This window comes from Rattus rattus, chromosome 4, assembly GCF_011064425.1.
Source record: "Rattus rattus isolate New Zealand chromosome 4, Rrattus_CSIRO_v1, whole genome shotgun sequence".
In the NCBI taxonomy this organism is placed as follows: Eukaryota; Metazoa; Chordata; class Mammalia; order Rodentia; family Muridae; genus Rattus; species Rattus rattus.
Window position 1 is genome coordinate 84,880,081 of NC_046157.1, and position 13,093 is coordinate 84,893,173.

General features: G+C 42.2%; 1 protein-coding gene across 3 annotated transcripts in view; it reads right to left on the reverse strand.

Annotated features, from left to right (window-relative positions):
- Positions 1–13,093, reverse strand: part of Supt3h (SPT3 homolog, SAGA and STAGA complex component) — a 326,190-nt gene that overhangs the window by 113,887 nt on the left and 199,210 nt on the right. For all 3 annotated transcript variants that reach the window (XM_032900679.1, XM_032900680.1, XM_032900678.1), the window contains exon 4: positions 1,199–1,285. In XM_032900679.1, the coding sequence (XP_032756570.1) occupies positions 1,199–1,285 (87 nt within the window). The remainder of the gene's footprint in view (positions 1–1,198; positions 1,286–13,093) is intronic.

The following is a 13,093-nucleotide window of genomic DNA, read 5'->3' on the forward strand; positions in this document are numbered from 1 at the left end:
CAATACGGACTGAGTGTATGTCTCTATGTCTGCCAGTGAAAACCCTGACAGGATGAAGTGGGATGAGCTAAGCAGCCTGTTTCCCAGCTGTCCCCATAAGGACGAGCCTTACTCAAGGGCCCTGCTTTCTGGCAGCAGTCTTCAGGACTCCCTGGGCACAGCACCACTGCAGGTCCTCATGCCTGCTTCCCCTTAAGGACCTCCAAGTGCAGAACAAAGAGGCAATTCCCTTGCTGTCTCCAGAAAGTGTGCTTTCCTAGCCATGCCCAGAGCCATCAGAAAAAACATGGATGGATCCTGTCAGGTTCCTGGCCTTTGGTCTACGCTACAAAAGGCCTCAGCAGCCTCTCCTTTCATATAACCTTTCCCTATATTGACTCTCTTTTCCCGTCTGTCATCCAAACTATAACATTTTCCATATCTTAAATGCTTCAAGCATATCACATAGATTGCCTCAAGCAGACTGCAAGCTTCTTGGTAGTGAATTCTTTTCTTTTCCATTACATATTCTTCATATCAATAGTTGGCTGATTAAAACAGGTAAAGTAGCATAGAATTTAGTCAACCAAGGTCATGGTCCTACTCAAGGAAATTAGGACAAAAATAAACATAAAAAAATCAATCAGCTTTAATATCTTAATAGCCAGAGTTCAGAGTTTTTATTATAAAACTAGAGATAGTAGTTTTTAAATTACTTGCATTATTTTGCTTATTTTTATAAGTTAGTGAAGAGAATATACTTTGTATTTCAAGTTAAAAATGGTTCTGCGAAAGTCTGAATTATACTAGTATTTAGATGCAAACTGAGAGGAGAATGGGTATGCTACCAGAGGGACAGCTTTTATAAGATTAGTATTATAAGCATTATATATATTATACAAATAATATATATAGTTATTATTATAAGCATTTCCCTGGCAAAGCTGGTGCCAGGGAAATGAGAGGGGAAATAGTAGGGTCTAACAAGAACAGGGGAAGGGAAGAGTAACTTAATGCAATTTTTGCATAAGAAATCTGTTCAGGGTGTATAAGACAAACAACTGGAGTTACTTCATGTTGTGTAAATCACGAAGGCTAACCATTGCTTCAATGGTTAGGATTCTCATTTGACAGCTCTAACAAGGGCCCATCGTTTCCTTATGTAGACTCAATTAAGCATCAGGCCTCACATTAATGCAATAAAACTGTTCTATGGTACCTTATCTTTTCTCATCAAGAACAGAAGATCTTCAGCAGAGATCACTCTTGCTCCCCGAAGCTGAGAGACTTCTGCAGCTTGCTGTAACTACAACAAAGGAAACGCAGGAAATTGCCTCAGAAATATCAATTATAAATAGTACAATCACAATGTCTCAAGAGAGGCAAACCTCCTCCAATAAAAACCCGGGGCTAACCCAGCAATCATGTTCCTGCTTTTTAAAGCAAAGCTCCCTGAGTTTTAAGATATCCAAAAATGCAATTAAATTAGCTTATAAGCCCACCTGTAATAGATACAATAAACAGAACTCCTTGATCTCCTTCATGCAAAAGAGAAATCGTATGTGGCTTCCAAAAATACATTAATACACCTGAAAATAATTTTATGAAATTTTATCCTTCCTACCCATGTGTGCAATGGTTTTGCTCAGTATCACTGGTTGAATAAGTATATTATTAATCTGAGCTCCCATGCTGGTATGATGTGAAATAGGCCCATTCAGTACTTTAAAGATCAACAAAAACAGAAGCTGTTTCTAATATCCAAAGGAAAAAAAATACTTTTCGCTTTGGCAAGTCTTCAGTGGCTAAAGGATTCAGTCCATAAATCATAATACTGGACGGCATTAATTTCTTTCCACACTAATTACACGCACACAAAAGTGAACTGTATCTGGGATGCACGAGGCAAAACACACCCCCTGAAAAGCTTGATCCCTTGAAATGTCCATCTGGGCCTTCAGAGCTGCAAAGTTGAGAGTTTTCAGGAATTCAGAAGCCCTAGAAACATAATCTTACTTGAAAATGACCTGGAAAATAAAAGAATGTGAAAAACGATAGTTCTAGTTTTTGGCAAAGGCAAACTCAGTTTCTTATTTTGATTAGTTGGAAGGAACATAAAATAGGTCCATCTGAAGAAAATCAAGATGCTGGAGCACATGTGAGAAAAATGTGCCTGTGAGCTCCTCCAAATGTGACCGGACTGTGCTGACTGCACAGAAGCAGCTCTCCATCTTCAGTGTTATAGACACATTTACATGTGGGAGCCGCTCTGCTCCTCCACCAGCACGGGTCTTTCTTTGGAGTAAAATGACACAGGCTCCTGAGTGCTCCTCTTTAACAAGCCACACTGCCATCTTCATTATTTGAAATTAAATGGTGCATTTGTGCTGAAGGGCCTCTGCAGGAATGTTTAAACCATTCTGCTAACTAAATAAGCTTCAGACCATCTCTGAATGAGCAGACTATAGAAAGGACTCTCAACCCCTCCTGTGTCTGCTTTCCCACTGGATTTCCTGGATACTGGTAGTTGGTATATAAACAGAATCCTATCTAAATATAGAAATTTAAATTTAACTGGGAGCCATTTAAGAAGAAACCTTAGGAGGGGGTTGAAAAGATGATATATCTTGCCCCAAAGAAACCTAGCAGTTTTCACCATGAACATACTTTCCCTTGAAAATGGTTAGAATGTCAGGGAAATGTTTATACATCAATTTTTCAAATAAAAATATTTCTATCACAGTGTAAGGTACACTCAGTCAGTATGGAGAATACGAGCCACATATCCATTTCTCTGGACACAGATAGAGAACTAGGAGAAGGCTTATAAAGACATTTTATTTTATTTAGATGAGGAAGTGGTGTCTCCATGGAAACCACTATAGACATCAGGAATATTCATACCAACAAAGGCCCAGGTGAAGTATGTGTCTCTGACAGACTCCTCGGTAAGTCAATGGTTCACCCATATACACAGCCAATGCTCTCTGCAGTACTCTCTAAAATGACAGTTTGCAAACCCAGTACCAGAAACATAACAAAAATAATAAAGACTGATGAGCTCTACATTTTGTACTATTCTCCCAAACTATTTGTTATAATAAGCAAAAATTTATATTTTATCACTGGGTTTTATTTTTATTTTAAAAAAATTAAGACAGGGTCTCCAGAAAGACAAACATGGTATGCACTCACTTTTAAGAGCATATTAGCTGCAAAGTAAAGGATAGCTGTGCTAAGGTCCACGTACCCCAAAAAGCCATGTAACAAAGATGACTCTGGCAGGGGATGCTTGGATGGATATCCCTGGAAAGGGGAAATAGAACAGGGACTGGAGTGAGGTGGGGAGGAATGGAGCAGGAGGAATAGGTGGGGAAGATGGAGGGAGAGAACAGGAAGAGACAACTAGAATCAGGGAGCATCTCTGGGATAAGCTAGAAACCTAGTGCAATGGAAACTCCCAGGAATCTATGAGGGTGACCGTAGCTAAGACTCTAGTAATGGGCGATCCCAAGCCTGAACTGGCCATCTCCTGTAACCAGGAAAGATTTCTAGTGGAGGGACTGGGACACCAAACCAGTCACAAAACCTTCAACATACAGTTTGTCCTACAAGATGTACTGGGGTGGCACAGAAATTGGGGGAGTGGCCAACCAATGGCTGGTCCAGCTTGATATGCAAGCAGTGAGAGGGAGCCTGCCCTCGATATTCTGCCATACTCAGACTGGTGCCTAGCCCCGTTGTCATCAGAGAGGTTTCACCCAGTAACCGATGGGAACAGATTCCGAGTCTCCCTACCAAACATGAGGCAGAGTTCAAGGAATCCTGAGGAGGGGAGGGAGAGGGGGAGGAGGAAGAAGAGGAGGAGGGGAGGGGAAGAGGAGGATGAGGATGAAGGATTGTAGGAGCCACAAGGGAGAAGGACCCTACAAGAAAACCCACAGAATCAACTAACCTGTGCTCAGAGGGGCTCACAGAGGCCAAAGCACCAACCAGAGAGTCTGCATGGGACTGACCTGGGCCTTTTGAACACTTGTTACAGTTGTATAACTTGGTCTTCTGTGTAGGACTCCTAATAGTGGGAGCAGGAGCTCTCTCTCACTCTTGACTGTTTGGGGAACCATTTTTTCTCATACTGGGTTGCTTTGTCCAGACTTAATACAAGGAGAGGAGAGGTACCTAGTCATAGTGAAACTTGATATGCCCTATTTGTTTGATATCCATGGGAGACCTGCCCTTTTCTGAAGAGAAATGGAGGGGTACATTAGGGGATCTGCATAGATGGGAGGTGGGGGAAAGGGTAGTGGAGGGTCCAGGAGGAGAAAAAAAAGTCAGGGACTCTTAATGTCACCTGGTTGGCCTACTTTTGTCAAGGCTGGCCCTGAATTCAAAGACCTCCTTGCTTCTGCCTCCTGAGTGCTGATTAAAGGCTCATTCCACTACCACACCCAGCTCTCCATGGGTCTTTAACTTTTCTCAGCTAGCTGAAGGTGAACTTTCTACTGTCCGCATTGTGAGCATTCCCAATGCCTCTGGCTCTGTTTACTTACTATGCTCTGGGTCTGCCTAGGACTACTGTGTTCTGGGCTCCAGAATGACCTCTTCTAAATGTTCATGTCTTCTCTAGCAAGGAAGGAAAGGAACTTAGTAGCTAGTTCAACTACTCCATGTGAGCACACAGACTGCACATCTTCTTATTCCCCTAAAATGTCTGTCAGTGCCTACCAACACAAGTAAAGGGATCTTCGGTGATAGTAAGAAACAAAGGTTGGCTGCTGTACTTCAGATGCATGGGTGGCCAGCTCATGCTCAGAGCATTCATGAGAAGAAGGGCGCTCATCAGAAATGTTCCTGAGACTTACAGTGAAAAGAAAGTTGACTGCGTACTCGAAAATTTAAGTATATTTTTATTTTAAAAATTGCGTACAAGGGATTAATTATTATAATTTTGGGCAATGTGTTTCAGTGTTTCTCTTTCCCCTCTCCCCATCTCTCTGCTATCCCTAAAACTTTCCCGCACTCAGGACAGTTTCCCGCTTTCATGTCCTACACGTCCTTGTTCCCACTCCATCCTTCCTCACCACCAAGTTTTCCTTTACTTCTCTTGGCCTCTTTTCCAGTATAAAAGCCAGGTGACCCAAACCCAGAAGCCTCATGTTCTGATTACAGTTCCTGGCCAGTAATGTATACATAGATGCTAATGTGAATAAAACATGTTTGACATTTATTTATTTGTTTGTTTGTTTGTTTATGAGTATGGGCGCACATGTGGAAGTTAGGGGCCACTTGCAGGAGTTGCTTCTCTCCTTTCACATGTGTTCCAGAGATTAAATTTAGGGTGTCGATCTTGGCAACAAGGCCCTTTATCTGCTGAGCCATCTCACTGGGCCTTGATTTCTACTCTTACTAAATAATTTGGAATCTTAATTTGTAAAAAAAAAAAAAAAAAAGCAAGTTATATTTTTCTGGCAGTAATTAAACCAGTCTGAAACAAGACTTCATTTTTTACAAGCAATATTTAATTGTATAAAAATACGCTAGAAATTATGGTGAGACCAATAATTTAAGCCTAATGGCTAGTTAAATAACCACTTAATTTCTCTTAACTTGTTAAAATTAGAAACTTGGTAAAATATTCTGAGAAAGACAATCTAATTCTACCACAAGAGTAGTTCAAAGTGTGTTAATGGCTTCTGATATGAAGTAGAGGAATTTCCCTTAATTATCTGACTGGATAAGAAAAATGACAGCCAGTCGCTAGGCTAAATGACAATGAGAGTAGTTCAAAGTGTTTTAATTGCTTCTGATTTGACAAAGATTTTTATTTAGAAAATAGATGATTCTGCTCTTAGCCACTATTGGAAAATAAAAATAATAAACATTAAAACTCATTATTGAGCTAATAATCACTTATCAGTGAGTGCATACTTTGTGTGTTCTTTTGTGACTGGGTTACCTCACTCAGGATGATATTTTCCAGTTCCATCCATTTGCCTATGAATTTCATAAAGTCATTGTTTTTGATAGCTGAGTAGTACTCCACTGTGTAAATGTACCACATTTTCTGTATCCATTCCTCTGCTGAAGGGCATCTGGGTTCTTTCCAGCTTCTGGCTATTATAAATAGGGCTGCTATGAACATAGTGGAGCATGTGTCCTTGTTATATGTTGGGGGATCTTTTGGGTATATGCCCAGGAGAGGTATAGCTGGGTCCTCAGGCAGTACTATGTCCAATTTCTGAGGAACCTCCAGACTGATTTCCAAAGTAGTTGTACCAGCTTGCAATCCCACCAACAATGGAGGAGTGTTCCCCTTCCTCCACATCCTCACCAGCATCGCTATCACCTGAGTTTTTGATCTTAGCCATTTTGACTGGTGTGAGGTGGTGTTGTTAATGATTTGCATTTCCCTGATGACTAAAGATGTTGAACATTTCTTTAGGTGCTTCTCAGCCATGTGATATTCCTCAGTTGAGAATTCTTTGTTTAGCTCTGTAGTCCATTTTTTAATAGGGTTATTTGGCTCTCAGGAGTCTAACTTCTTGAATTCTTTGTATATATTAGATATTAGCCCTCTATCGGATGTAGGGTTGGTTAAGATCTTTTCCCAATCTGTTGATTGCTGTTTTGTACTATTGACAGTGTCCTTTGCCTTACAGAAGCTTTGCAGTTTTATGAGGTCCCATTTGTCGATTCTTGATCTTAAAGCAGAAGCCATTGGTGTTCTGTTCAGGAAAATTTCCCCCGTGTCCATGAGTTCCAGGCTCTTCCCCAGTTTCTCTATATGCATCTATCTATCTATCTATCTATCTATCTATCTATCTATCTATCTATCTATCTATCTATCTATCTATCTATCTATATCTGTATCATACACCTATGGTAAACTTACCACTGTGAGCCTGGTGATGCAGTGATCTCAGGCTCTGAATTAACCACCGTTTCCTCTCCTTTGGGTTTTGCCTATCAATGGCATTTTCTGCTGAATATGAAGCTGGTCCTTTATAAATAAATATTTGTCAATGGCTTAGCCACGATAATCAAATTTCTCTTTAGAATTTATTTTCGTAGCCAGGCAGTGGTGGCATGTGCACTCAGTGGTGGCACTCTAACATTTGGAAGGCAGAGAAAGGTGGATCTCTGAGTTTGAGGTCAGCCTGGTCTACAGAGTGAGCTCCAGACAGCCAGGGCTACACAAAGGATCCCTACTTTCTCCTTCCCTCCCCTTCCCCCCCACCTTTGTCTCTCTCTGTGTCTCTATGTCTGTGTCACTGTCCCTCTCTGTGTCTGTCTGTCTGTCTCTCTCTCTCTCTCTCTCTCTCACACACACACACACAGATGCACATACACACACACAGATGCGCGCACACACACACACACAGTCTTGGATGTTGAAAATTACCTTGTTTATTCTTTCCTGGGCGTACTACTCTGGGACCTGCTAGGACCTCACCCTAGCCTGGGGAGGTCCACATCTCAGCACTGAGTTCCCTTCTGTGTGTTGCTTGGACACTACCACAGAGCCTCCAGATTTCTCCCCACCCCTCCCTGGAGCCTCCTTTTCACCTCCGCCCTCTGTAATCTCACCTAGATTATGTGGATAGAATATGCTCCTTGATAGGATCGTATCTCCTTTCTGAGCACAGACACAATGGATGCCTTGAAATTCATGTCCACCAAGTTTAGCGTCTGTATCATGTGGGAGGCCATCTTTAGTGACTGGGCAGTGTGAGTCATGTTTTACGGCATTATAGATTTCTTGGTAATCTGTAATTTTAACAGATACTGAGACCGACATATCCTCAGGACTCTGAATTCTATGTCCTTAAAAGGATACTGACCTCCCATAAGCAGACAGTTAACCCAAGGACATAAATCACAGCATGCACCCTTCTCCTGTGCGCAGTTATGGATACAAAATGCCTGTGAATTTTTTGAAGAATGAGTCTTTGGGAAACAAATATTTTAAAGACACGTATGTCTACAATGCATTCACGTGAGGAGGGTCAGATTGCTTTGTGGCTAAGAGCACTTGCTGCCAAACCTTATAACCTGAGTTTGATTTGCCAGGGCCCAGCATGGCGGAAGGAGAGAAGTGACTTCAGGTAAGTCATTCTCTGACCTCCCCATGTGCACAGCTCCTATCATCTGGAAGAACATGCTATTATCAATGGCTGAGGCATCTCTCCAGCCCCTGCAGCCAGCTCTCATACATATGAGCACATGTTAAGTTGGATCTCCATTTAACTGTCCTACTCTTCAGGTATTCTAGGTATTACATCACCCAGCACCCATAACAGATCTGTGGGAGAAATCCAGGCAGATAGAACCATGACTCTAAGTAATGGACATGTGACATCCGTCCAGATTATTTGTCACTTCATACAACCCTGGAAACTATTATCACTAGTCACATCTTGAACTGCAGGAAAAAGATTATACCCATAAGAACATTCCCCCATCACAGACTTACACTGTTCAAATCATGACTGTGCGCCCTTACACTGGCGGCACGAAAGCGCTGCACGCCAGCAGAGACTGCCTTACATCTGGGACTTTCCCAAAGCTTGCAGGACACAGCTTGCTGGGCAACAGCAGCCGTCCACAGCTCTCAGCCAGCAGGATCTGAGGGGACCGGCCAGTACTGTAACCTGGCCTGGACCTAGGGCTGGGGTGAAGCTACTATGCTCAGTAGACTGTGTGACATGCATTTTCAACTCTTGATAATTTTACAGGAGCTAAGCCTGTTTCAAGTGGGAAGGTTTGCCTCACAAACCATTTTCATTACTGGCAAATGAACAGTTGCCAAAAAAGGAGAAAAGGAGAGTCTGAAAACATCCATGTAGTGGTTCTCACAGGCATAGCCTCAGCACTGAGCGTCAAGTCTGAGAACAGAATCCCATCTGCTGCTGGATGAAGTCACCCTTCAGAATCCTACAGAGAGGGGATAAATGATTGAATAATTTCCCACCCATGTTCCCCTTTTCTTCACTGGTGAATGGTCTGCTCTTAGACCTTTGAAACATAAAAAATGATCTAAATTGATGAAAGATGTGAGTAAATTTTTAGAGTCTCATTCTTACTAAGTCAAACACATTTAAGTGTTAAACAATATGATGAGCTATAATTGTAAGTCCCTTGGGACCAGAAGAATTCATATATAAGCACGTGTGTATGAACACAGACATATACTAAAGTAAGGGATTGATAAGCTACAACCTATGTGGGCCTGCAAGGATTTCAAAATTTCTAATCTGCAATGACAGTAACTATCAGGGTTTTCTCTTACCTAACAAATGAGGTATGTATAAGAAACTTTTGAGTCTAAACCATTTTAGAATTTCTCAAATTTTAGAAGTAATAAAGTGTATCTCAGTTGATAATATACATCAGTGCAGTCTGTGCTAAACTTGAATATTCCATTACTGAGCTAGAGTTCAGGAAAACTGTGATGCTTGGTTTCAGTTGTCACCTTGACACATCACAAGGCAAGGGAGTCTCCGTGAGGAAGTTTCTAGCACGGCTGACCTCTGGGTTTGTTTTTAACAATGTGGGTTAACTGAGGTGGACAGCCCACATGAGGGGCCCTGGCCTGAGCAAGGAGAGAACAAGCAGAGCTGCCGCCCTGACTTGGTGCGGCTGCCCCGTCTGACTGCAGCAGCCGCTTCAGGGTCCCACCCCTTTGACTTTCCACAGTGATGCTCTGCGACCTGGAACTGTGAGCACTGAACTTTCTTTCTCCCTGAGGGTGTTTTTGTCAGAATATTTCACCACAGTGACAGCGAAGGAAACAAAGACAAATACTGTACGGTTAGCTTAGTGTCATTAAATAGAGAAATATGGATTTTTTTGACTTTATGCAAATGAGTGGTTTGCCTGCACGTATCTGGTGAAGCACAGCTGGGTCTAGTCTGGTAGAGCCCAGAAGAGTGCTGGATCCAGACAGTTGTGAACTGTTATGGGGGAGTGATGAACGCTGGAATCCAAAGATACAGACTTGATGTCATTTCATTTCTTAACATTTCCAAACTCTTTCGGTGGCCTATAATGTCTGCTCACCTCCTGGCACAGTGGTCCCATCTGCAGCCACTCCCATTGCTGTTTCTAAAGTCTCACAGACATGGACTTGCAGCTCTTACTCCACTGGACAAAAGCCTAACAGACAAAGGCTGCGTTTCTTTTTTTGGAGTACTTGCATTCGAATTTTCACAAGATAGTCCAATTTACTTCCCTGTAGAAAATTCAGGGCAAACCAGTCCATGGTGTGCTCCCATCAGAGTTAGACACACTGACAAGCAAGCTTATCAGATGGTAAGGGGAAGGACATGGAAGAATGCTGCCCGCAAGGAGGAAGGTGATCTCAGACAGTTCCCCGGGTCTGCCAAACTCTTTTACACTCTTGACTATTGTTGAGAAAATATACGGAGAAAGTGGCAGTTTCAGACTTTCCCAATGGAAGCTTCTGCTTTTTGAGCCTCAGCAGAAGTTACAGACAGAGGACAGAGCCTGCACAGACGCTCAGTTACAGTGCGGCTTACCATGCTGGTACGGTATGTCCTGAGGAACACCACAGACACTGAGATTATTAACTTTTTACAAATACAGCCTAACTCACTGGGTCATCTCTGTGCTACTGAAATGCATAAATCCCCTTCACAGGCATATGTCTAAGAAGCTTCATGAGCCATTACAGTAGGAAAACTTTCTACAAAGCATAATGACACTTTCCCTCTCATGACGCATGTGATTTGATGGTTACATGACATAATGCCATTCATATAAGTCTCAGATAAATGCCAGATGTTGCTTTAGAAATTAGAATTGAGATTTGGGGTAGCATAAGAAGTTTCTAACCTTTAGTATTCATAAAGAATAAAAGCCACTGCTGGATTATTTTTGAACGTTTTCACTTACTTTACCAAAGACAAGGAGTGAAAACATCACACATGAAACAATGTGAAGAACACTTGTAGGCTCAGTTTATCACACATACACACACACGAAACACACAGATCACAGGCTTGGATCGCTGCCACGGCTGTCTCACAAGGTATAAGTTAACTGTAACTTCAATTTAAAAGGAAAAATTAGATTGGGTCCTTTTAATAAAGAAGTAACTGTTATAATAATTTTTCATGCAAGTCACTTTCCCTGAAATACAATGCATACCTTAATGTGCATAAGGTTCTGCGGGGCTGATCTGAAAGAAGAAACTTTTATGACTCTAAGGTTTGGCAAGTAGGAACTAAAGGGGAAAGAACACTAATGGGCAAAGATTCTTTCACTTTTATTTTTCAATTCCTGCATTTATAGGGTGTACTTTATGATTGGCTCTATAATTAAATATTTGCACCAGTGAGTGAACAGATTAAGAATCATAGAAGTGATTGGTGAGCTGCAGACGGGAGTCAGCTGCACGTGAACTCACTTGGCCATGCGAGTGGGACTAGCAACCAGCCAAATTAACTGTGGACACAGGAGGAAGTGCAGGGTCAGACCTGTCTTAGTGGTGAGCACAAACTATTTACCATGATACACAAATCAGCAGGTGACAGTTAATTACTTCAGGCTCCCACCCAGTAGTTCTAGATGAATTTGAAAGCCAAAGACAGTTGTAAAATTGCCTCACAGCACTGCAGTTCCTACTGAGCTCTGCTTGCCACCTGCCCTTCACTTTTGGTTTTTAATGGAGAGATGTGATTTGGGTACACTTCCTTTTCAGCCTCTCAGAGAAGGCAGCCCCTATGCAAATGTCATGTCCAAAGACTGCTTAGATAGGAAAAATAATATATGTTGTATATAGTTTCATTGTATTGTGTACAGTGTATGTAAAGCTGGCTGCAAAGTCAGGTTCCTAATGCTAGTCCATACCTCACCATCAGGATAATAAGGACTCAGGATAAAAAGGTTAGATTACAGGATGCTCTGATCATTGTTAAGATCTATGGAAATTACACAATATGTGCAAGGTATTGCTTAGTGGTTCTCAACACCTTTGGAGGTTGAATGGCCCTTTCACAGAGGTTTTCTAATTGTTAGCATTTTGTCTATGCTCTACCCCAGAGTTACCTGGCCAACAACCAGGTATGCCTGACTCAATATAAAAGGGGCTGCTCGCCCCCCCTCCCCGCTGCCTTTCTTTGTCTCTACTACCTTTCAACTCCCTTCCCCATGCCCTGAATAAACTCTATTCTATACCATACGGGTTTGTGGCTGGCCCCTCAGGGGGCAGCATGTGCCCACAGAGGCGTCCCCTTCCTCCACACCTGACCTCACACCCACCAAACATTCCTTCTGTCTCCATCTTTTTATAGAACACAACACTAATAGTACTAGAAAACAGATATTTACATTATGATTCATAACAGTAACAAAATTACAGTTATGAAGTAGCAATGAAAATAATTTTATGACTGGGGTCATCAGAACACGAGAAACTGTGTTAGAGGGCCGCAGCATTAGGGAGACTGAGAGCCACACCTTATCGTGGTGCTGCCAGGGTGCACTGGGAGCCTTCAGCTAGTTCAGCACTATCGTTTCATGGCTGAAGGATCTCTCCACAAGTAGAAGGCTTCTCTTCCAAGATGAAACTCCTCATTGCCCCATACAGGAGTGAAGCAAAACTTCATTTAGGCAACAAGAAAAGCCCTAGTGAGGACTAATGGTTGTGAGGCTGCAGCAGGGGACATGCAAAGGAAGAAGGCAAGCATGAGTCTGTGTCCCACTATGTGCATGCCATCAATGCCATGGACCAATACAAACGAAGCAACCCAGGCCCTGCTTCATTTCAGGGGTGCTAACATCAATTAATGAGTAAGAACAAGTAGGGAAAAGAAACTGCCTAAAACTTAAAGTGACCCAATACTGTTTGTTTCCTTTCCTGGAATACTAGGAAAGTGAGCTGACAGAGGGTGAATCTTCAAAGACAGGATTATGGATAAGGCTAAAAGGAAACGGGTAAGCATGTAGGGTAAAAGGCATGCTCTGTTAAATCCAACACTGGTCTCTGGTTTGTTCATCCACTAGAGTTACCGAACACCTAGAACAGGTCAGGGAGCTGAGAACTGAAAATCATGGGAATTAGAAGCAAAGCAAAGCAAAGCAAAGCAAAGCA